The 24,762-nt window shown below is 41.3% G+C and overlaps 1 protein-coding gene across 1 annotated transcript in view; it reads right to left on the bottom strand.

Annotated features, from left to right (window-relative positions):
- Positions 1-2,573: 2,573 nt before the first annotated feature.
- The window catches only part of Ndufaf2 (NADH:ubiquinone oxidoreductase complex assembly factor 2), a 108,899-nt gene continuing 86,710 nt past the window's right edge, over positions 2,574-24,762 (bottom strand). Inside the window, exon 4 of the mRNA XM_028784195.1 lies at positions 2,574-2,891. Coding sequence (XP_028640028.1) covers positions 2,643-2,891 — 249 coding nt within the window. The 3' untranslated portion in view covers positions 2,574-2,642. The remainder of the gene's footprint in view (positions 2,892-24,762) is intronic.

Raw genomic sequence — 24,762 nt, 5'->3', positions numbered from 1 at the left:
ATCATCAAATTAAAACAAAACTTGCTTATAAAGAACCACTGACCTCCATCGAGCTTCAGAGCCCACATTTTGGATGTCACTAATTTGACAAAAAGTTTCAGTATGATTTGTATATGGCCACATTTTAGTGTGGAGTCCAAATATTGAAGCAGAAAGATAAAATAACTCTCAGCCACTGAAGAGGAGGTTTTGGTAATGTAAAGGTATGTATTTCACTTAAAGTCTGGTTTCTTAGTACACCTTAATGTCTTAATGTGGTGATTTTGTATTTGATGAAAGCTATTATTTCTTCAACATGTATACATGAGATCAACAAACATTTTATTGGGGAAGGGGCGTGTGTGTGTGTGTGTGTGTGTGTGCTGGGTATAAAACAGGAAATACTGTGAAGTTTGAAATTCTTCAGAAAATCCATCTTTTCTCACTGAGAAACAGTAGTAGTATCGGAAGACTCTTACATGTTATCCAGAATACTTTTTTTTTTTTTCTAAAAAGAAAGAAACGCCCTTTCTCATGTTGGAATTTCTGAAAACTAAATGCAGTTGTTTCCCCTTTTGTGGATAGAAACAAGGTGTCCTGATGCCCTTCAAGCATTTTCCCCAAAATGATTCAGAAAATGTGATCCTACTTCAGATGATTGCCTTAATATCTGCATCTGGTTATAGGATCACTCTGGTTTATTGCTGCTTATTTAGAAGAAATCTTTAAGGCCATTTTTTTTTTTTGAACACAATAACAGATGGTTAGACATCAAAGTTTTGAAAATGCAAATAGAACTTGGACCAGTTTCTTCATAATTTCTTGAAATTTCAGTTGACTTCCACAGCCACATCCTTTTTTTTTTAAAGAATAAAAAGAGTTTGAAAAGTGATTTAAATAAATTCAGATATTTTAAATAATGTAGTTAATGAAATAGCATTAAAAAGATCAATACAGTGGTGATTGGTTCAAGGTTAATTAAAAAAGAAAAGCTTTCTATGTTGTTAAAAGGGTGTTAATGATTTTTCCTTATTTTTTTTGTTTTGAGATTATAATTACATCATTTTCCCTTTCTGTTTCTGCCCCTCCAACCCCCCCTTCTCCTATCCCACCCCAAAACCCTGCCATCTTTCAAATTCATGGCCTCTTTTTCTTTGTTACATACATACGTGTGTGTGTGTGTATTCCTAAATATAACATGTTCAGTCCATATAGTTACTTCTGTGTATATACTTCAAATATAGGTGCAGCTAGGTTATATGATTAAACCCTGGAATCAGAAACAGTGGTTTTTGCTCTAGAAGTTTGCACAATGTTAAGCTCGTCATTGCAGAAGGTATCCTATAAACATGTATAGCAGAAGCATGGAAAACTAAGGATTTAGTTCTTAAGTATATACTTAAGGTATACAGTATTCTTTTGTTAATATGAACATTTTCACTCTTGAGACTAAATACTTTAAAATAGGTATAAAATCTGTCTTGAAAGACATAATAATAAACTTTGAAATGTTCAAATATAGCTGATGTAAAAGTGAAATGTAGCAGGTAAGATATTTAATATTTAAATTCTACTTTGAATGTTTCACTGCTAGGTGGCTTTTTAATTTAACTTTTTTTTTTTTTAACTTATTCACTTTATATCCAAGTCACTGCACCCCTCCTGGTCACACCCTCCCCTAATCTTTCCTCTATCCCAACCTCTCCTTCTCCAAGCAGGTGTGAACCCCGTTGGGTTTCCTCCCTGCCCTGGCACTTCACATCTCTGTGAGGCTAGGTGCTTCCTCTCCCACCGAGGCCAGACAAGGCAGCCCAGCTCCAGACAAGGCAGCTCAGCTGGAAGAACATATCCCAGGGACAGGCAGCAGCTTTTGGGATAGCCCCTGCTCCAGTTGTTTGGGACCCACATGAAGACAGAGCTGCACATCTGCTACATATGTGCAGGAAGCCTAGGTCCAGCCTGTGTATGTTCTTTGGTTGGTGGTTCTGATTCTGAGGCCCCAAGGGACCAGGTTAGTTGATTCTGTTGGTCTTTCTATGGGGTTCCTGTCCCTTTTACAGCCCACAATCCTTCCTATTCTTTCATAAGAGTCCCCAAGCTCCATCCACTGTTTCGCTGTGGGTGGCTAGGTGCCTTTTAAAACGTAGAATGGCAAATGAAGTCTGGCATGCCAGCAGAGGCAGGTGGATCCCTGGATTTAAGGCCAGTGTGGTGTACACAGTGAGACCTTATTTCTAAAACAAGGTAGAACCCAAGGCACGTGATAATCAGGCTAGAATTATATCTTATTCTGCAGGAGATTCACATGTGTCACCTGATAGCAAACCTACTATTCGTTTCTTAAATTTTCTTTGGGCCCTATGTTCTGTCCCAAGTTCTCTTATTGAAATAGGAGTCCCTTCCCCCTCCCTTTTTAGCCACTGTGAAAGCCCACTGTTGTCCTTACATTAGCTGCTGGTTCCTGACTGAGCCTGGGGACCTTGCATGTGCTGGGTATCCAAAGTGGCATGACACTTGCCAACATGGTAATCAGTGTCATGTTATACATAATAAGCTTTGTGGAACACAGTTTATAGTCAGGAAATACAAAGGGATCAACTTTTAACCTTTTATTGTTAAAATAGCCATATCCTTACAAATGATATGACTTTACCACAGTGCATTCATTGACTTTGTCTTTTGCTGTCTTCTGGCATCCAGGATCCTGGCTGAAAAGTTTTGCCAGTGCTGGTGGGAGTCACTGAGGGTTCTTCCTTCCCAAAATACGGGGCAGAGGCATGCCCTTTAATTTGAGTTGCAGTAGATGAAGGCAAGAGTTCTTCACTCGTTTCTTTACCAAGTTTTTCTTTTTCATAAAATTCTTGGCTTTTTATTTTAATTTCTTCTCTGTATTTTTCATTCTTTAGTATTTCCTGCACATAGATATAATTGGGAAACATGATTAAATTTGTAGTTTAAATCATTCAAAGGTTTATGAAAAAAATCCAATCAAGATATTAAGAGATACTGCATTACATGTGTAGCTAATGAACAGGCTAAGGCTGGAAGGCTTTGATTACATATCATTCTGAAATGTTGTAGCATTTTATGTTACAAGAGAGAGACTGAGACAACACAGAAAAATATTTACTACTCAAAAAAGTGAAACAAATGTTACCTAAGAATCTGCACTATTGTATCAAAAGTTTTCAGGTTTTACAACTGCTTTCTGCCTTAAAGCCCAGCATCCATGACTGCTTTTCCACTGCAGAGCAAGATGTGTTGGAGTGTCCTAGGATGCTTCTCATGCCTGCCACTCTGTGTTGGGAATTCACGTGAATGCTAATTCACCTTCTATATTGCTGGATCTAAGCTCCGCCTACTTCTTTTTCCCTAGAGCTGTCTAGTGGAGAACAGAGCAGAGAGTTCAGCATGTCCTAAAATCTTGAGCTACAGAGAGGCACTTCACTACTGGAAGTATTTCCTCAAAGCAGTCAATTTGCAGGAAGTTCTGCAGCTTGGCTGTATCTGAGATCTATACTAAAATTACAGAGGAGCATTATTACATAGACCTTTCGGAAAAGGCAATGAAATCCTTTCAGGCTGCAGGTAAGAAGGCAGGAGTGGACCATGCTTCACACGACAACGAGGGACTAGAGTATAAGGAGCCGAGGACAAGCTCCGAGGATCAAGAAAGACAACCAGAGAAAGCTAGAGGCCACAGAATCAGGCACAAAGTACCCACATTTCAAGATTGGATCCCTGGAGGGGAAGTGTGAAGTAAACAGTACCCCTCCCCCAATACCAAAAGGCCAGCAGTTCCAGTGCCAGGCAAACTCACAATTCTTACACACTTTAATCCAGCACAGGGAGTTAGTCTGAAAGTGAGCCCCTCCTCTGTAGCAAATTAGCTCAAAGAGAATCCATTGCCCAAGTGCTATAATAAGACATCTTCAACCAACCGCCCACATGACTGCGGTGGTGGCACACAGGCCTGAAGGTTCAGTTTCCTTGAGGTAGAAGCAGGGGAATTTAGAGTTCAAGGTCCTTGCTAGTCCCAGCCAGTGCCTGTCCAGCTGAGCTAAGTGAGATGTTCTCTCTTAAAAATACAGAACTGCATTCAAAGATACTGAAGTAGATGAAATACTGCGTAAAGAATTCAGACAGTTGTTTCTAAAAGGATGAATTAATTCAAAGAGGGTAAAATAGAGAAGTTAATGAACAAAGAAAGACAACACAGGATACAAGTAAGTAAATCATCAGAGCAGTAGAGGTTCTGAAATAGAGTAAGTAATCCTAAGGAAACCAGCTGCTGGCTGGGAACAGTCTGACAAGGAAGGTTCATTCTGATTTAAAGAGAGTGACTGCTTATTCTGTGCTAAGAAATAAACACCCAACTCCCAGCCATCCGCTCTTAGCTCCTGTGCTAGTAGGGACTTAATCTTAGGGTGCATGCAAGCCAGGCAAATAAGTGCTCTACTGCAGGGTGACATCCCTACCCTACCCTAGTCCTTTTGAAACAGGGAAAGGAGGTGATACAATGTAATCTTCAAATTTCCCACCAAGATCTGGCATAATTGGTACCACACTAGCCTGTTTAAAAAAAAAAGAAGAAGAAAGAAAGAGAAAGCCAAGAAAAAAAAAGTAGATAAATGTACAAAACACAGTGGTTAGTACCCATCTGAGACTTCTGAAAGGTGATGGAAAAAATGAGATAATGCCTGTTACCCTGCATTTCTGCCTAGGTACACATTATGGACTGCCACATGGGCTAGGGCCCAAGTGAAGGTGGCATCTCACTAAGCTCAAGCCATAATACTAGTTGCCTATGGAGACTAAGGAAGATGTAAAACACTGGGCAGATTATCACATTCTGGACCCTGCACAGGGACCCACTCGAGTGTTCAGAAGGATACCGGCTGAATGTGTGTAATGTGAGTCTTCCCAAAGCCAGCCAGGAGGCCTTCTGGCCAAGTCCTGCAGCAGAGCAGTACGATGGGCCACTGCTGGAGCTAGCGCTGAATTAGAAGACATTCAAGATCTACCAGCCCCAGGAACCTAGGAGCACCTGGGCAAACAGTAAAGAGCCTAGGAGCACAGCCGCTCGGGTAAGAAGCAAGTGGCATAAGAGCAGGCTTTGCTTTAGAACTGTGCTATTGAATGTGGTAGCCAGATGTTATTTGACTTTAACATATTTAGAATAAAATAAGATTTAGAAGTCACAAAGTATTTAACTGCCAAATGTATATAGTGGCCACCATACTGAAAAAGACAGATACAAAAATCTCTATCATTATAGAATCTGTTATTGGAGTATACTATTCTAGAGTTTATTTAACAGAACTTAAAAATAATCCTCCAGAACTTTGAGATGATTCACATGTCAATTAACAGTCCTTCAGTACAAACCTCAGTAAAAGGAAAGACAACAAAATCCACACATTAAACACAGGAATACCTTAGCGGTCACCATGCAAGCAAGAAGAAGAGAAAGTGTGATTTAAATGTAGCCCATGTTATAGACTTTGAAATGACTGAATCGACAAATAAGGATGTCCTTACAGCCACATACAAATGTTCAGCTGTAAAGGCCGCAGGAGGAAAGACAGGAAACAGAGAACCAAGAGAAAACCTAGAATATACATGCTAGGAAAACTTGAGTGCTGTTTAGCAGCCGATCAGACACAGTATAAGAAAAGAGTCAGAAAGCTGCGGATTGAAACGAGGGATTAGAAAAGCTTACAAAATAAAGCCCCAGTGAGGTGGGGACGTAACAAGTTGTTCACCATGCACACACACAAGGGAAATAATGATCAAAAATACCCAAAGGGGATACAAATACAAATGTACATACCCAAGAAGCTCAACAGACCCCAATTGGGATGATCACATACCAAAATCAAGCTGCTAAAAACTGATGAGAAAGGGGACTCTAGAGGAAAGGGCACATGGATGTAAGAGACAGAAATCACTGAGTTCCCTCAGAAACAGTGGGTGTGCTAAGACAAGAGAATGGCTTTGAAGTGTTTGAATAAGAAGAGCAGACATAGAATTCCCTATCCTGTGAAACTGTTCAATAAAGGAACAGAAGAAACAAACATTTTCAGACAAACACCACAAGCAAATCTGAAGATGAGAAACATTAGAGGAAATACTTCTGCTAATGGAAAGTCCTACACACAGAAATCTGATTCCATGATTCCTTGCTATAGCTGGAGGGCACCCTCCAACCTCCCCCTCCCTCCCCCCTCCCCCCGAAGGATCAGAATGACGGACTTCACTGCACAGAAACTCAGGGTTTCTGGACACTTTGTTAGGTGTTGGGTATTCTGGAACTCTGTCCATTCTTTTCAAGTTCTCGGAAAATATGAAGACCATCAGAACCCTGTGCAGTGATTGTGTTGCTACCACAGCAACTCTCAAGCTTTGCTGATGGAGCTCAGGACAGTGCAGCCGGGAAGGAAGGACTGCTAATCCCATATGCAGTCCCATGTGCACAGCAGCGAAGCCTCAAGCTTTTCACATCTCAGCAGAACAGGTAGCAGAGAGCGGTCAGGAAGCTGGGCTTCACTATTAAGCACATTCCTAGCACTTACTTCCACCTCCAGCCCCCTTCTCCCACCTGTTCTTCCAAACAGCATGACCAGCTACGGACCTAGCGCTCAGGCACACACGCCTATGGGGACATTTCACATCCTCAATTACCACCTCAAGCCTTCCCTACTTCCATCTAAGGAAACGCACCTGCTTATCATGCCTTCCATGCACCACATCATTTTCTGTGTCCCCTGACATGGGATTTTGAGCAGCATATCAACAATGGTCCTTCGATTGCGTTTGAAGCCAAGTCATGGAATTAACAACCACAAAATCACGAGTAGTAAGGTCAGCCCCATTCTGGGAGAGTGACATGGACTCTGATGGAGTGAACAGCTGAAGAAAATTATTCCCTACCAAGCTCAAAGGAAAAACCATACTGACAATGGAGACAGATTGAACTCAGTCAAAATCTGTATGCTAAGTTGTTCCTTAAGTGTGTTTATGAATGACCAGTGTCTGTGATAACTCTTATTTGAAGAGGCAACAGAACTTATTTCAATGTAGTCAATACATTTAGGTTTGTTTATGGAGCCTTGTTTTGGTGAAAGCGGAAAGACACATCAGTGTTACCTACTGTTTGAATTTATAGGTTATTTTATATGTCAAAATTGTGACCTTAAATGTCATTGTGGAGGATGAGATACAACAGCAAAAGAGAACAGCCTGAAAGCCTTCAAAATGGTTGCCACATAAGACAGACAACGGCTATTTTTCTGGTATTCATTAATATGAACTCAAGCTCCCCAAAGGTGGTCAAGTCCACTGTAACGCCATTACTTGCTAAGAGTCCTTTGGGTAGCTGAACTCAACAGTGCAAATTGATATAAGAATCATGATGTCAAAAAGTTTTTAAAAAATTTTTTTAAGGTCTAAATATGTACTCTACTAATATGCTGACATATAGCTCAGTCACAGACATTAGGCATGATATCATCAGGAGAGTTATCTTATTTTATCAGTCTTATGTGAGATTCTAAAAGAGGCATTTTCTACAACAGTGAGGAATTAGCTCTATCACATAGTTATGGCTGTAAGAAATCTTAAGTAAGAGAAATAGAAATGGAGATGCTAAGAGGAGGTAAAGCAAACGGCAGAATAGAGAAAAGGTCCCCGCAGTAATGTGTCCTGGGAGAGAAGGAAGCCCAGGCAGCAGAAAGCTGAGCCTTGAACAGAACTGTAAAATCTGAGAGAAGGGAGAGAGCTGGCACATGCTCCCTGAGGAAGCTGCTATGGATGGATCAAAGCTTTAATGACTTGTTGAGTTCTGGGGACAAGGACAGGCCAAGAATTATCTGAGCAAGTCCTAAAGATTATTCAGTGTCTTCCACCACAAGTTCTTCTGTCTCTGAGGCCGCCACTAGAATACAGTGTGCAAACAAACAATTCTGAGTCTACACTAGTAAGGGCAGCTGAGTACTTAAGTGCAGGCCTATATACTCAACAAGAACATTTAGTACTGTCAGCGGTTGGTATACCGAGTAACAGTGCATACCTCGAAACAGCACATGTCACCAGACTTTTAAAGTTTGTGATGTGATACACGCATAATGAGAATAAACAGTCGTCTCCATTATGTTAGTCAAGATCCCACCCACACCCAGTTTTTATTTTTAAAATATTTAAACCAAGCAACTGAGACTTAGTCTATCAAGGAGTTTTTCTGTAATGTGTTTATATATATGCATGTGTGATGCTGATGATACGATACTCATGTCAAATTTAAAAGGTTCCACGATAACAGCCTTCAAAATTATTGTTATAATAATAACAATAATTACATTATTGTTACATACTAACAATAGGGCCTCTTACATGCTAAGCATGCACTCTGTCACTGGGTCACACCCTCAGTCATGTCCTTTGCACATGGACAGGCACATGTGAGGACAGACTAGTGACAGTCTTTCATTAGGCCGTTATCAAGTTTGCTTTGAGACTGCTAGAAATCTAACCAGGAAAAGGAAGCTGATACAGGTTAACGACTCTTGTGCATGTCACGCCAGGGCCCGATTCTGAAGTTCAAGCTCCCGTTCCTGAGGTATAAAAGTTCTAAGTACATCATACATAAGTCTGTTCAAATGTAGGTTCAAAAAACATGCTGAAAAATCAAAATACAGTTTAAATAAATCTAACAGCAGCTCATTGTTAGAAAGTTTCTTTCTTATGTATAAACAAGTAAGCCTTAGGAGTCAGTCAGATTCAGGCACATAGCATTCTTACATTTTTCTATAGGAACAAAACTTTGTGTTGTTGAATTTTATGAAGTTCAATTATACTACATATAGAAAATGAGAATGAGAATTTATAAAATGTTACCACTTAAAATACATATAATATATTGGCACTATAGATAGGAGAACATGTAAGATAAAAATACAAGGAAAATTTTGGTCTCACAGAAAGACATAATTCTAAAATGCTTACATTACTAAGTATACTCTCTAAAATTTATGTACATTTTAATCTCTTATCAGACATATGCCATAGAGAGGGTAAACTTAATTTTACTAGTTTCACTAGTTTGGTTTTATAAGTTACTTGCGAAGGAATAACTTTTAAATTAAAATCATATTAAACATTTTAGTATGAGTGTATTTCCTTTGAGTTAAATAAAAAAATTACAAATACAAAAGGATTTCATCAACAGACTAAAAGTGAGATTTAGCCAGAAGTATGTTTCTAAATGTCATATTACAGATAGCCACAAAGATGGGAGCATATTACACTATTAATATACCACAGAGATCCACACCTCAACATTTCACAGTAGGAGCTTTGTAAGCTGAGTATGCACACTGGGGGTGTGTGTGGAGGTTGGGATTGAACTCATGGCTCCTACCACTACCACTGTGCTATATCCCACCTCCTTTGACATCAATTTTGTAACATGCGGAGAAAAATTCAATCCTAGCAAACACTGTTGTTAAAGTGTAAGCTTGAAAATTCCCCTCAGTTGTTTAAACTACCTTTCCTTGTTCTACAAGGTGGACTGTTGGGATAAACAGTGAGTCATTAGATTACCCCCTTTTCAGTCTAGAAAAGAAAAGGGGGAGGTACGTAGGTAGGTATTCTGTATCCAGACCCATGGAAAGTGATATATTAACCAGTGATCAATTGGTCTTGCTCAGGCACTAGGATGACCCACAAAAGGATAAATAAGCTTCAGCACTCAGGTTAGAATGCTAGCACAGGGCTGTAAAGACATCTATTAGAACCAAGAAACAGTCAGCGGAGTTATGCTCCAGCACATGCTGCTCCACTGTGTGTCCTTGCCAATCACTTCTGTGCCTCTGCCAAATCAATGTCACAGTTAATTTATGCACTTTCAAAGCCACTGCAAACATCCTCTGATCAATTACAGCAATGAAAATACACACCGAGTTTTGTTGTTTTGACATGCTTTCTTGAACTCTCCCTTCTGCATTCTCCCCCAAAACGTCTCTAATTACAAGAAGTTAATCTCACTGGTTCTTGTTATTTGAGGGGACAATTGTAAGGTTTGTTTATATTCTTTGCTGGTTAGGAATTTCTGGCACTGAGTTTTCTGTCTTTGAACTTGAGCCAGATTAATAATTAAATCTTGAAATGTCACTAAAATGAACTAATCACAGAGCTCAAGTCATTAATAGTTTTGCGTTGGTATTTCTTGTAATAAAAGAAATGAACTTCCCCATGTATACATTAAAAAAATACTTCTGAGCATAAAGACACCATTATTTAATAGAAAAAGAAACTTAGTACAAGTAATAGAAAAAGTTATTTAGCTTTAGTCCTATTTAATTGAACTACTCTGGTAGGAGACAGAAAACGTTGCTCTCTTATGTGAAAGGAGACGGGGACTAAAATCCCTGGAAGAAAAGACAGTGTTGGGACTGGATTCCTTTCTTCTCAGAGAGGCAGCGACATGGCAGAGAAGCAAAAGCCAGGGAGAGCAGAGAAGGAGCCCGTAGTGAGTGGCTGCTCACACTTACTGCCTCATCTGCCGGCTGCTGAGGAGGGAAGGGTTCTCTCTGTGGTGAGAGATGGAAGAAGAGTTGGGCAAGTGATGCACGGAGTTAGAGAAGCCACATACACGAAGGCTGTCCTAGAGTAACAAAAAGGCTGTGGCCATACACTGGACTCTCAGGACTTGAAGCAGGGACAATGCATACCATGACTCTAAAGAGACGCTCACTCCTGCACTCTATTCTTCCAGGCACTCAGTGAATAAACACCATACATCTACATGCCAAGGTTATGTTCTTATTCCTGTCCTTGGTGTGCAGGGGAGAATAAGTCATGGTGGTACCCTGCAGTAACTCTGATCTAGGTGGGTGTAAGGAACCAAAAACTCCTTAAGCACCAATGGCCATCAGGTGGCTAAAGCCTAAGGATCCTATTGTCCCATTCAACTATTCATTGGTTCATTCATGTGAACCATGTGCACAGAGCAGAGTTAAAAGATACAATGTTTATCCAGTGCTCAAAGAAGTAACAGTCTTAGTGAGAAAGACAAGGACAAATGTATTCAAGTATAATATGTATTCAAGTATAATAAGGACGTTTGGAAATGTAGAAGAAAAGGCTATCTCCTGAACATTAGTCTCACTGAAGGAACTAGGGTTAGAAATTATTTTTTGGAGACGATAATATTTGAGTGCTAACCAGTTTGCAGAAGTGAATCAGAGAACCATGAGGAACTGAACACTGTAGGAGAGGTGTGCGCATGCTCACAGGGCTGAGGAGGAAAGCAGCTTGAGTGGAGTGAGAGAGAACACAGGACCCAGAACAAGCTATCTCTTGCAATACACTTTAAGGTTTTATTCTGAAGACTTTGAAGCAATAACAGGATTCCAGAGGAAGAATACAGATTTTTTAAAGGTAAATTTGAATTCTAAATAAACAAATAATACCTTAGTATTTATCACCTACATACTACATGGGACAAACTTACACTTAAAAATCAGTTGTTTGCTTAAAATTAATGTTTAATAGGCTACACTATATTTCTGTTTGCTTAATCTGCAATCATAAATACAGGATTTCTATGATCACTTCGTTTTTAAAAGTAAGACTATGGCAACTGTGTACACTGGACTGAATGGCGAGGGGGGTGGTGGGCATACTAGAATAGAGAAGAAATAGGTGTTACTACAGAAATACAAGGAAGAGTCATCAGGCCAGAAATCCACAGTGGTAGAGGCTGAGAAGCAGCTGTGTATGCACTCTTGGTTCCAAAGCATGGAAGGGGGAAGGCAAGCAGAACCATTCGGCTTTCAAAGAGTGACTGTAAAGCACATTATTAGCCATGGCTGGAAAGACAAAAGCACACATGCCAGTCCTCAGGACTCGGAAAGGTGAGGCTGAAGCCAAGGTGAGATAAAAATTGAGAAAAAGAGTATGTGTGTGCATGAATCAATCAATCTCTCTCTCTCTCTCTCTCTCTCTCTCTCTCTCTCTCTCTCTCTCTCTCTCTGTGTGTGTGTGTGTGTGTGTGTGTGTGTGTCTGTAACATATTAGATATACCAAATGAGATGTCTGTAAAACATTCAGGTTCTTCTATCAAACTTTCGGCTCCTCTGTGGCCACACCTCCAAACAGTTTGGCCTCAAGTGTTTCAGGCATAGGCCCTCTTGTTTCCACACTCTCTTCATGGATAATTGGTTTTCGTGCTGCAAGTTTAAACACTGTCTCCATAATGCTGAACAATCTCAAATTAAGATCCAAAATTCTAAGTCAAACTAGCCCATTAGACTTGACTGCTTACTAGATAGTTTCATTCAAACTGTCCATGGACCACAGAGGTTCAGAGGGCTGGCTTAAGGTCACATGACTCACCTAGGAATCTTGCTCCCACCTGCCGCTGTTGGGTTCACATCACAAGCCACTCACAAGGCTCTCAGAGCTGGGGCCAATACAGCTTTGTCTACTTGTTCTCCCCCGATGCCTGGCAGCTTTGTCCTGTTTCACTGGCCTCTCTTCCCCATCCTCCTCTGTTAAACCACAGGCCAGCTCCAAGGCAAACAATGGACAACTTGTACAGATAGCCCTGAAAGTTAATTATGACTCTTGGAGTAGGCTTTGTCCCAATCAAACACATACTAGTGGGCAGGATCCGATGAAGAGGTGGTGGAGGTAGGAGGGGGAGGTAGGAAAAGCTAGAGGACGAGGGGCTGGGGAGTAAGTGGGAGCTATGGTGAGTGTGGCCTGTAGCAGTGCTCAACATGGGTTAGCTCAGCTTCCCTGGCATCCCCGTGCGTGTTTATAGAGCTGTCTGTCCCCTTCCCTCCTATACCTACGCAGCACTAAATCTTACCAGCTCTTCCCACTGCACCCTGAACTCTGCATCTGTTGCCACCTCTCTTGCCAACAGCATTTCTTGCTTGGACTAAAGGCACTTCCTAACATTTCTCCTTGGGTCACATGACTTCTCATGCCAGTTTTCACTAACAAGCCTTTCATGGGTTATTGGAAGTTATGTCAGATTTGCATGTGGCAGATACAGGAGACTCCCAGCTGCAGGGGGAGCTGTGACAAGATAGCTCACACCTGTCCACAATGCTATCCCGTGCAGCGGTAACGGAAGGCTACCTCACTAATGCTTCAAGGGTAGCCAAGCCAGTGAAAAAGACAGGCAGAGACATGAAGTCAGGCCGCACCAACCGGACAAGCAGTACAAACACACTAAGGACCCCCACGAGGTTGCCAGAGCTTTGCTGGGCCTCTGGTAGTGTTTGACTTTGTCCTTTGTCCTCTGATACTTCCTTCTTTCTTCCACAAGGATATCTACTAGACACCTTCTACTGTAACTTCATCTCGGGCCTGCAGCCTCTGAGGGTCAGGAGATCTGACCGCTCTCCTCTCTTCTCTAATCCTGCTCCTCTACCCTGCTCCAGCCCCGCTGGCTGCTTCTGTGTCTTCAGACACTTTCCCGTCACTGGGCCCCCTTTCTGCCTGGGAGGCTTTTCTTCCAGTTACGCATATGGCTACCTAGGCCTCATGGCTAAGAGAAGACCACAACCTAAAGAGAGCTCCCCTTGTTGAGCTATGTAATGACTGCTGCACAGCAAAACTAAGCAAAATGGCACAGTCACCGAAATTCATGTCCCACCCTTGCTCTGCCATACTGCTCTCTCCCTCCACGGCTAATCTTTTATTTAAAAACCAAACCAAACAATGAACAAACAAAAAGCAAAACAAAACAGATTTTCTATATACATTCTGCTTTTTCATAAAATAGGCAAATTATCTATCTGGCCGTCCTTCAGCTATCATCCCCATTCATACACAATCAATTTCTTGTTAATCTACAATTTCTTGTTGTTTGAAACTCTGTCGTGGCACTAAGTTCATATTGCTATGTTTTTGTCGTCTCTTTTCAGTCTCTGGGGACTCCCTGTGTGGCCATGCCATTGCCTTCATCTGATAACTGAGTAGATTTCTAGAAGCTGGGTTGCCAAGGCGGAAGGCAAATGCATATGCACGTTGGTTACCATAGGCAATGAGTTCCTGTCAGCTCTTTTTGGCTCTTTCCCCCTTTGTCCCTCAGACACAGTGCCTAGAACAGGGGCTAGCATATAAGGCGTAGCGCCAGCATGTCCGGGCTGAATGAATAAAGTTGCCTCCACATACTGCACTGTATCACATGTGCAAAGCTAAATTTAAACACCTAACAATTAAGAATAAATTGTATTTCATCATTAATAAGTTATGGTTCTAAATAATTTTACAGGCCTTTTCTTCATAGTGACAAAAATGCCATAGATTCTTGAAAACTGAAAAAGGATATTTATACTCTTAGGAATTTATATTAGTTTTTAAAAATAAATGTGGCAAAGATGATGCTTTTGAAATTGGGAAAAATGTATCTTTGTGTATCTTCACTTGTCAATCATTAAGCATCCGGCTTTGAATATATCACTACTCACATATAGAGTTCCTAAGTTAGGTTAAAGAAAGAAAGTTTAATAATCAGCCAACTTTTTCGACCCCCAATACTTTTACCCCCTAGAGAAACAAGTAATCATGATGGTTATCTTCCCTACCTAGTGCACACAAAGTCATTTATGTAGAGCAGCACATCTGCAAGAACAGCACAAGTGTGACAGATCACAATGTCCACCACAGTGCCCGAGACCAGTGCAAACAGGGCAACAGGTACCCGACAGCCCAGAGCCTACTGAAGTTTCCCAAAGAGGCAGAGGCCGTTCAGGAAAGCAAGTGGGTAAACGACTCAGTCATTTAACGTGGAAATCAGGACAACTCCCCTACCCATGCACTGCCTACAACAGACAGAGCATCTCCTTTCCTAGTGTAGGATTGGAGAAGGAATAGGAGGATAGGCTAGGTAAAGGGGAAAGCAGTAGCGGGGGCAGGGACAGTGACCTGTGTACCCAGAAGCAGAGCTGTCAGGGAGGCAAACATTATACAAGTTTAGCAGTGGCACCTGCCTTGGGCAAGGTGACTGGCGCTGGCAGCCAGGTAGTTGGAGCTCTCTGAAGCAACTGTGTGTGCTGGGAGGGAAGTGGAATTCTCCGAAGGGCAGCATCTGATGAAATGGACTGAAATGATACCGTGGGAGGGATGAAGGAAGAGTAGAAGGAACCACAGTGACAGCTCTTCTCCTAAGAGGAATTGAAGGAGCCCATACATTAATTAGGATACAGTGGCCTCTGAAGGTCAGGCAACCAAGTGCAAGCTCAAATGGGTATCAGTGGAGTTGGGCTTCTTTTAGGACTGGTGCCAGGACTAAAAGAGGCTCAGGGATGATGTCCCTGATGCCCTATTGATGGGACTAGAAGATGAAACAACAAAGTCAGGTGAGAATTCTCATGGGAGTTGTGGGAGGGAATCCAAATGGTTGCTGAGGACCTGGCGAGGTGGCTCAGTGGGTAAGCCTCTTGTCAAACAAGCCTGGTGATCCAAGCTTTATCCCTGGAACCTATGGAAAGGCAGAAAGAGAACTGATCCCACGAAGCTCTCCTCTGCCCTCTACACTCATGGTAGGTCAACATTTGCCTCTATCCTCTAACAATACAGTAACCCCCCCCCCCCCACACACACCCCACACACACACACACACACACACACACACACACACACACACACACACACACACAAGAGCAGAAGAGAAGAAACAAATGCAAATGAGGAATTCCCCAGGCGATAAGCCCTTCAATATCTGGAGCACACAGTCTGAGCCAGGGACCGTTCTAGACACTACAGATGCAGTAGGTCCAGACCACAACCTGTTCGTAGGAAGAGACAAACTAGACAGAGACAAACCACAGCTAGGAACTGAAGGTAAGCAGGTGACTACAGTTGCTATGTACTGACTTAATCAGCCAACCTGCCCGTTTGGTACTTAACAAACTGGAAACTTAAAATAGTAAGACAGTGCTTGCAAATGAGTAAATTAGAACTCTGCAGAATGTCCTTTTGTTCTCCTTTCTCACAAGGAAAACTGCTTTTCTCTACAAACACTTCGAAAACAAATACAGGAATCTGACAGACATTCATGAAGTAGAAACCATAAACCTCTTAAATGCTTTCATTTGCACCGCTAAAAAGCCTGGCATATATCACTACATGCCTTCCCTTCATTGTCTTTATATATTGCAAAATGAATACAATGTGTCTCATTTACAAACACACTTGTCAATATAAATAAAACATACACAATGCATACTGGCTCATAACTTTTCAGCTAATGTTCTTCAGCTATGTGTGAGTGTCCACAGACCGGGGCATATTATTCTTTTCACTGGTTACTTAGTAGCTAACAAACCATTATGTAGAGGAATGTGATAGATTCACTCAACCTCTTGTGGATGCATGTTTAGAATACTTCATATTTTATAAATACTACATCTCCATGTAAATTTTAGCTCATTTGCCATTCAATTCTTGGCATACCTTCTCAGGACCAGAAATTCTAGATCAGAAAGACTGTTTTGGTATTTGTATTTTGGTATTGGTATTTTTTTGGTATATGTATGAATGAGAGCACATGTTTCCCCACAGCTTTGTCAAATTTTTAAAGAAGTGTTTCTTGTCCTCCCTATGCATTTGGTTTACTTCTCTGTATTCAGGATTTCAATGTTAATTACAGAAAACCCGAGATGCCTTGGGCTGTCAAACTGCTCTCACCTCTGGTGTGTGGTTTTGGTTCGAGGCAGCTACACATGCTTCAGCTCTCAGACCCGCTCTTACCCTCTCCGGAGTAGTTTTCCTGGTCTCCACCCCACATAAGGAAGTCTGTGTCTGTTGTTTTTCTCAAGCTTCTGCCTTTTTCACTGTCCTTTTCACATCTGCAGTGATCCACTTTGGGCACACATTAAAAGTGACTTTCCTAAGTACAAGCTCTGAGGTGACACTGATGTTGTCAGGGTCCATCAGCATCCATCCTGACTGCCAACATCTGGCATAGAACATGTGCTCAGAGGTTTTGGGGGAGGAAATTTTAGCTTCCTTCCCCAGGGAGCTCACTGTTAGTTTTCTCTTCACCTATATTAACCCTTCTCCTGAAAGGCACCTGGATTAACCCTTCTCCTAAAAAGGTGCTCAGAAGAAGGATGGAAATCTCACTCTTCCTTCAAAACAAGTAAGCTCAGATGCTGCTGGGCCTAGGGCATCCGTGGACTCTGCAGTGGGGCTTGGTGGAACACTGTAAAGTAACTGGCCCAGACAGGCTGTGCATGGTCTGGTTTTATAACTATAATGTGGCCTTCATAATATCTAAGAGGACATCATATTCTAGTACCACAAAAAACTTGATGGCTGAAGATATATTATGAGTTTACCTCTGTAAGTGAATAGATACCACCCATAACTTTACCTCTGTAAGAGAATAGATACCACCCAATAACTTTGGAGTAAAGGAGGAATGTGATGTCAGAACACTCAAAAAGTTAGGAACCATTAAGAAGTTGTGACTGAATTTCTATTGCTAACTACTCTGTGGTGACAATCATCCCCTTATTTAAAATAAAGTGACATTTCCTTCACATACTTAAGTATAAACTTCAGCAACAGCGATGGTCAGTTCCTGATCATTAGTCAGGTAGTTAGGACAGGATGGCATCAGAACAGGCAACATGGTTTGCCACTTGCTAGGTAGTAGTTCATTTCATAGAAACCTGTGCGTATTTTCATGCCGGGACCAACAGACTTTAATTATCAGGCTTGGTGAGACTTTCCAGAGCATTCCTTAGGACACAGCTGTATGGGTACACCTGCTTGCTGCCAAGCCTGACCCCTCAGACTCATTCCTAGGACCCACCCAATGAAGGGAAGGAGGAAGGGAGGGAGAGGACAGAGAGAGGACCTAGCTCACTCCTTTCCTTTTATCCTAGGTATATTATAAACGTGGATGGAATTAGCAAAGTACTTATTTGAAAATTTTTCTAATACATATATACTTGATATCAGAAAGCCTTTAGGTTGAACAAAACTGGGTTGAATGTAGCCTAATAGCATTTACATTTTATGTTTAAGCTCTGTCTGTCTGTCTCTGTCTCTGTCTCTCTCAATCTCTCTCTTTCTCTCAGATCTTGCTATGGAAAGGCTGGCCTTAGACTCCTGGCTTGCTTTTTAAGAGGCAACAATAATGCTTTCCTTAGGTAAATCATGTTACCTCTTAGTGAATATATCACTGAACGTATTACCTGTAAATATTTTGCCAATGCACAAATGAATTCTGTTAACAAGTATTGCACTAATATGATAATGCCAAAGCATTAAAAAAACTATAGAAATCAAATGACTATAAATGACTATGCAGTATAAATGTGACAAAAACATCCAACTAGCAGTGAAAATGCAGAACTCCCTTCTGCTAAGGAGATGTCATTAGTGAGGCTATTTTAGACAAACACTAATAGGTGTTTTTGTTTTTATGATGAATTGCCATGTAATTTGGTGAGAGCTGATAATGCAATTAGTCTGATTTTGTTTGGGGGGGAGACAATTACTGACACCTTGTGCTTATCAGTCCTGGGGAAAAACATACCTTCTCCCTGTCTGAAAAAGAAAGACTGTCAAAATACACAATTATAGAAAAGCTAGAAATAGATGGGGAGAAGACAGGGCCTGTCATAAAAACTTCATTTCCCTTCTGAACATTTCACCCTATATCCAATTGTGCAATTCAGAAAACACTGCATTTTTATTGGTACATGTCAAGAAGAACTTTATACATTAAAGATGAAAAGCAAAATTTAAAACCTAAATGTATTTTTATTCTCTGAGTACAAGTGAAATAAAAATATCTTAATAAAAAGATAAATTGGGCAAACCTAAATAATGGCATTTGCTTTAAACAAAAAGCATTATTTTCATCAGAAATCTCTCTCTCTCTCTCTCTCTCTCTCTCTCTCTCTCTCTCTCTCTCTCTCTCTCACACACACACACACACACACACACACACACACACACCAAAAAACCCTGAAAGTCAACTTTGAGCTGGCCCCCAAGCTGCAACTGACTTGTAATGTAAGCCTTCTCCCCTTCTCCCTGACAACTAGCTTTCATGGCCTGATAAGCTAAGGCTCAGTAGTGGCTCACATACCTTGATGGTAACCAACAGCTCTCTAATTGGACTTACAACCCACTCAACAAGAGGAAAACCATGCCTGCTACTAGAAACCTAGCCAACAACCCAGGGCTAGTGAAGTCATGGGTTTTGGAGTACAACCTACAACTACTACCTTATTGAGGCAGCATGACCTCTGACTACATTCTGAACATTTGTATTTACACCCACAGATAAGAGTACTCCTCACCCCTCATCAGAGAAACTCTCTTTTGCAATGGATGAAGACCATTACAGAAAATCAGAAGCAATCAAAATGGCAGCTTGTGGAGCCCAGTCCCAACTGGTACAGCTACAACACAACTACCCACTTACAGGAAAGAAAATCACTCAACTCCATGAGGTCAACAGTTGTAGACTATACCGAGCTTGTTAGTGAAAACTGACCTCAGGGTTTCTGAATGACCTGGGGAAGTCCTCAACAACTCTCCAGTACTTCATTCCCTTGAGCTGGCCTTGGTCGCCAAGTTTTCAAGCACTCTAGCACACTGTTTCAGTGCTGTTCTTAGACAACATACTGTTTTACGTCAGCATAACCCAAGTGCAGCCAGATTACAAGATGAGCAGACTGTTGAGTTTAATGACCTGGTATTGACCATTGCTGGTTTGAGCTCATGTCTGCTAAGGACAATTTTGGTTTTGATACAGCTGATGCTGAATAAAGGACCCCAGGGAAAAGGAACTCAACCCAGCAGAGTTAAAGTGGGAGAAAGGAAAGCCCCAGTCAGCATGTGCTCTGTTACTGGTCACTGCGCTAGGAGTTGGGCCTTCTACGGAGGCAAGGCAAATGTGCACCAGTTGCCTGAATGAGCTTTAACTACTAACCCAGGGGACAGAAAGCGAACATTAGTCCCTTAGCTCCACCCCTACTGATCAAAAGTGAGTAGTATGTTAACTCTTTCCCATAGACACCCCATGCTGTCCGAGCTATGGGCCAGAATAAATGACAAGATAAGCATACGCAGGCAAGTTACAAGGGGCATCTGGTATGGCCTCCTACATGTTTGTTTATCTGTCCTTTGGGGCTGAAATTAAAATGATCATGAACTCTAGAAAAGGCAGCTATATTATTAAGTTCAGATACATTGCATTTTCAAAATTTAAGTATTTTAAATTAATCTGAACATCACAAGTAAAAAATAGACAGCTCTTAGGCTACACGAATGGGGAGACAACCCGGAAAAATTTATATTAATTTCTACGAAGTACACATTTAAAAATACTACATAGCACTATTCATAAATATAGATCTTTCCACAAGGTAAGCAAGGGTCAGCAAGAGGGCCTGACAGGCAAAAGGGCTTGCTACGAACATCTGATGACCTAAGTTCAATCCCTGGGGCTCACGGTGGTGTGAGACACTTGACTGGTAAAAGTTGTCTTCTGATCTCCCACACCTCCCACAGATGCAGTCCTGACACCTCAGACAGGTGCAGTCTGGACACCTCACAAAGGTGCAGCCCCAACACTCTCACACAGGTGCACTCTGGATACCTCACAAAGGTGCAGCCCCTACACTCTCACACAGGTGCAGCCCCGACACCCTCAGCAGTACCAGGACTTCTTCCTCTGGGGTCTTCATCTGATGAGATGAGGCCCGCCCAACACTGAAGGGTAATTCCTTTTATTCAAATTCTAATTTATAAAAATTGTTGTTGTATACAAATAGTGGGTTTTATTATGAGATTCTTTCTCCCCCCCCCCCACAGACACATGAATGCACATTTCTGCTTTTAGCACTCACTGCCTCCCCATCCTTTTTCTCGTCCCTTGAAATTATCTACCTTCTGCCCTGTGTGTGTGCATGTGTGCATGTATGTGTGTGCGCCGTCTGCTTAGATGTAGATTCTGCACATAGAGGAGACTGGCATTTTGCCTTTCTTTTGCCCCATTACCTCCTCTTATAACCCTCCCTCCTTGTAGTTCCTTCTCCTCATCCATGTGCTATGTGTGGCTTATTTCATAAACATGATGCTCTCTAGTTCAGACCATTTTCCTGCAAATGACACTATTCCATTCTTCTTGATGGACAAATAAGATTTCACTGTGTACTTATGTCACCCTTGCCTTATCCAGTCTTGCACTGAGGAGCATCTCAGCTAGTTCCACATCTTGGCTACTGTGAACAGTGCAGCAGTAAACACAGATGTGCATGTCTGTGGTATGCTGACTTGGATTCCTTTGGGTTGCACAGTAGTTCTCGTTCAGTTATTCTGAGTAACTTCCAAGCTGATTTCCATAGTGGCTGCCCCAGTTTCTGCTCTCTCCAGCACAGTACCAGAGTCCCCTTTTCCACATCCTTGTCAACATTTGTTGTTTGTTTTCTTGGTGATTCTGACTGGTGTGAGGATATGGAATCTCACAGTTCTAATTTACATTCCCTGATGGTAAACACTGAACATTCTCCCAAATATTTATTAGTCGTTTGTATCTCTTCCTTTGAGAATTATCTGTTCAATTCACCTGCCCATTTACCAATTAGACAATTTGGCTTTTCTAGTTCTTTACGTATTCTAGAGATTAGTCGATCCTCCGACAAAGGTTACTTCCTATACTGCAGGCTGTCTGATTGTTCCCTCTACAGGCTGGTATCTTCTGAATCACACGAAATCACACTTGGGAATTCCTGGGGGTATTTCCTGTACTCTTGGGCCTTTTCTGACCCTGCTTCCTAGCTACACCTGAATCTTAGACTATTACACTTTAGCAGCCTCAAAGTTTCAGTCTTATAGAAACACCATTTAAGGTATAATTTTGCTCTAGGGCAGACAGAATTTTAGACAAATACCTGAGGAGTAGAGTATAAGTCCAACTGGCTGTCAGGTGAGAGATAACACAAGGCCACTTGTACCTAAGTACATGTGCAGCAGATGTCTGAGTTACTCTTAGAGAGCTGTTGTCAGCTTCTATTTTCTATTAAATGTACCTCTTACTTCATTAAAAAGAAAAAAATATATGCAACCCAGCAATTTCATCTCCCCACCTATCATGGAGCACAGGGATGAGGACTGTTCTAGATAACACATTTATCTATTGGCTAGTCTAGAACACTAGTGAAAATGCATCACAGCGACAGGAAGATGGAGAAGCCAATGGAGTATGCTTGAACATACGAACGAACACAAACTTATCAAAAATCAAGATGTAAACACCTAATTCCCATCACTATAGGACCAACATATGCCTAGCATTTTATCACAATCAGGATCCAGCTTTGAGAATAAATCAAGCATGCCTAACAATATAATAAAATCTGAATTGATTGTTCTTGCAGGATATTTGATCACACTGTGAACTCTGAGATTGTGCTGATTTCTGGAAAAACCTGTTTGTAGTTGTGATGTGGCTCACCCTTAGCACACACCTTTAATCCCAAACAATGATGGTAAAGTTAGTTTGTAGAAGGAAGTACCCATGTCTGAAGTGATGTCTAAGTGAGTGGCATAAAAAGTGATGAATCAGAGAAAGATTTGACAGAATAGGATATGCCCAACTCTCAAGGAAGAGAGAGGAAAGGGAAGCTACTGAAGAGAGCAGTGCAGAGAGGGAAAGGAGGAGGCAGTTTTACTGGGGCAGCTGTATAGAGACATGTTGAAGAGAGAACAAGCTAGACACAGGTAAAGACAGAATGAGCTAGAGAATGAGAAGGAACCAGATGATTAGAACATGCTGCCAAAGTGATTACCAGTCACGCTTCTCTTTAAATTTAGATCATATAAAGTAATTTCTTCTCTAGTATGGAGAAGATGAGTGAAAAGTCTGGATATTTGATGAAGTAACAAGAGAAGTGTGAATTTAGAGGCATTATTCCCCATTCTAATGTCTTAAAGCTTTCCTAATCTGTATCTAACGCCAGCTTTCAAACCTAAGTGAGACTTGTCTTCCTGACTGACGGTATAACTCAGTTAACTACGCAGAATTATTTAATATGTACCTTCTATGTTTTGATGGATCTTAAAGAATCTGAGCAGGAATAAATCTAAGAATAAATAATAGTACCTTACTTAAAACTTATTTAAAACCCTTTTATATTCTGTTCCTTAAAAGTCAGATAAAGGTCAAAAGAGATGGAAAAGTGTGCTAAGAATAAAACATGTCGCTCTGCTTAGACAGACAGATGAAGGAAGGAGCAGCTCCCCAAACTGAGAAAAAAGCGAGAGCCAAGAAATCGATGGCTGCTTCTTAGCAGCACTCACCTAAGACCAACGGTTTGAAAAGGAGGGGGATCGCCACCAAACTTGCACAAATAGCTCCTGAACATCCAGGGATGCGGGCAGGGATGCGGGCAGGGATGCGGGCATGGATGCGGGCAGTCTTAGCAGTGAAGAACGCAGACCCAGGGTTGAGACGCCAAATGCTCCCTAGATTCATTTTGACCTCTTACCACACTTCTCTAAGAAGCAAGGTGAAGTTTACATTTTCTCTGTTTTCACAGAGCTGGAGATCAACACCGAAGAAGGTACACAGGGATAAATGGCCTCTCCAAGGGTGAGTCTGTGTGCGGCAAGCAGGAACTTACGGGTTTTCATTTGCTGTGGTAGTTAAGAGCGAGCAGAACACAGGCAAAATGGTCTGCTAACAATGAAGTGCTAACACATGTGAGTGCGTTATCCTCTTAAAGTTGTGGAACTGGCCGGAAGGATTGTGGGGTAGTTTATTGTATCTGTTACTTAAAAGGTAAAATTAATTTTTATGCTAACACTTTAATAAACTAAAAGAATAGGTCAGGTAAAATCACAGTGGAAAGTGGACACTGCAGAGCTGCAACACTGTCATGGAAGCCAACCCTGCCCTTTGACCTTTCACCTGACCTGAGACAGGGCCAGGTGACTTAGGTATGATGGAATCAAAGGACTAGCATGCCCAAAGATTGTCTATTATGATGGCGGTGAACCTAGTCAAGCACGTCTTTTTTCTTGGATGATGGAAATACCAGGGGCTGAGCAAGCTTTCCAGCCTTGTGAGTACTGGATCCCAGAACGACCCTGTCACAGAACACAGGCCACTCCTGTGTAAACTGCATTAAGATCCAGTTTACTGTACTGGAGTAATTCAGTTTTACACAAGGCAAAAAGATACCAAAATTAGAAATTTAGAACTTAACAGCATTATGTCAAATGAATTTAGATTAGGTTGGTATGTACTAAAGAAGTCTACAGAGAAAGTGTGTTATCTTTTAAGCACATGTAAGGTATCTGATGATAACTGAATAAATAATAAACTTAATTAAGCATCACAGAATTTAGAAGGAATTTCAAAAATTAAGTCCTGCTGATTTTTCTATATATGTTGCTAGAAAAATTCTTTAAGTGCTTAAGTATGCTTGATTTTCAAGTACCTCATATATTAGCTTAAGAATGTCTAATGAGAGAAGAAACGGTGTGGATTTGGGTAGGTGGGCAGGATCTGGGAGGAGCTGGGAGATGGGGAACCACAATCAGATTATATTGTATGAAAATTCTTGTATTTTAAAATGAATGTCTTATTATTCTACCAGGGATTCAACCTGTTCTCTTAATTATGTGACTGCAGGTTGTTTTACTGCTTGTTTGTTTATCTTATTGTGACAGGGTTTCGAACCTATCACATGGCTGTGGATGATCCTGACCTTCAGATCCTCCTGTCCTTTCAGA

Source organism: Grammomys surdaster, unplaced genomic scaffold (assembly GCF_004785775.1).
Source record: "Grammomys surdaster isolate TR1022 unplaced genomic scaffold, NIH_TR_1.0 99, whole genome shotgun sequence".
NCBI classification, from domain to species: Eukaryota; Metazoa; Chordata; class Mammalia; order Rodentia; family Muridae; genus Grammomys; species Grammomys surdaster.
Note: the sequence above shows the minus strand (reverse complement) of the source record. Positions and strands in the feature narration are given on the sequence as shown.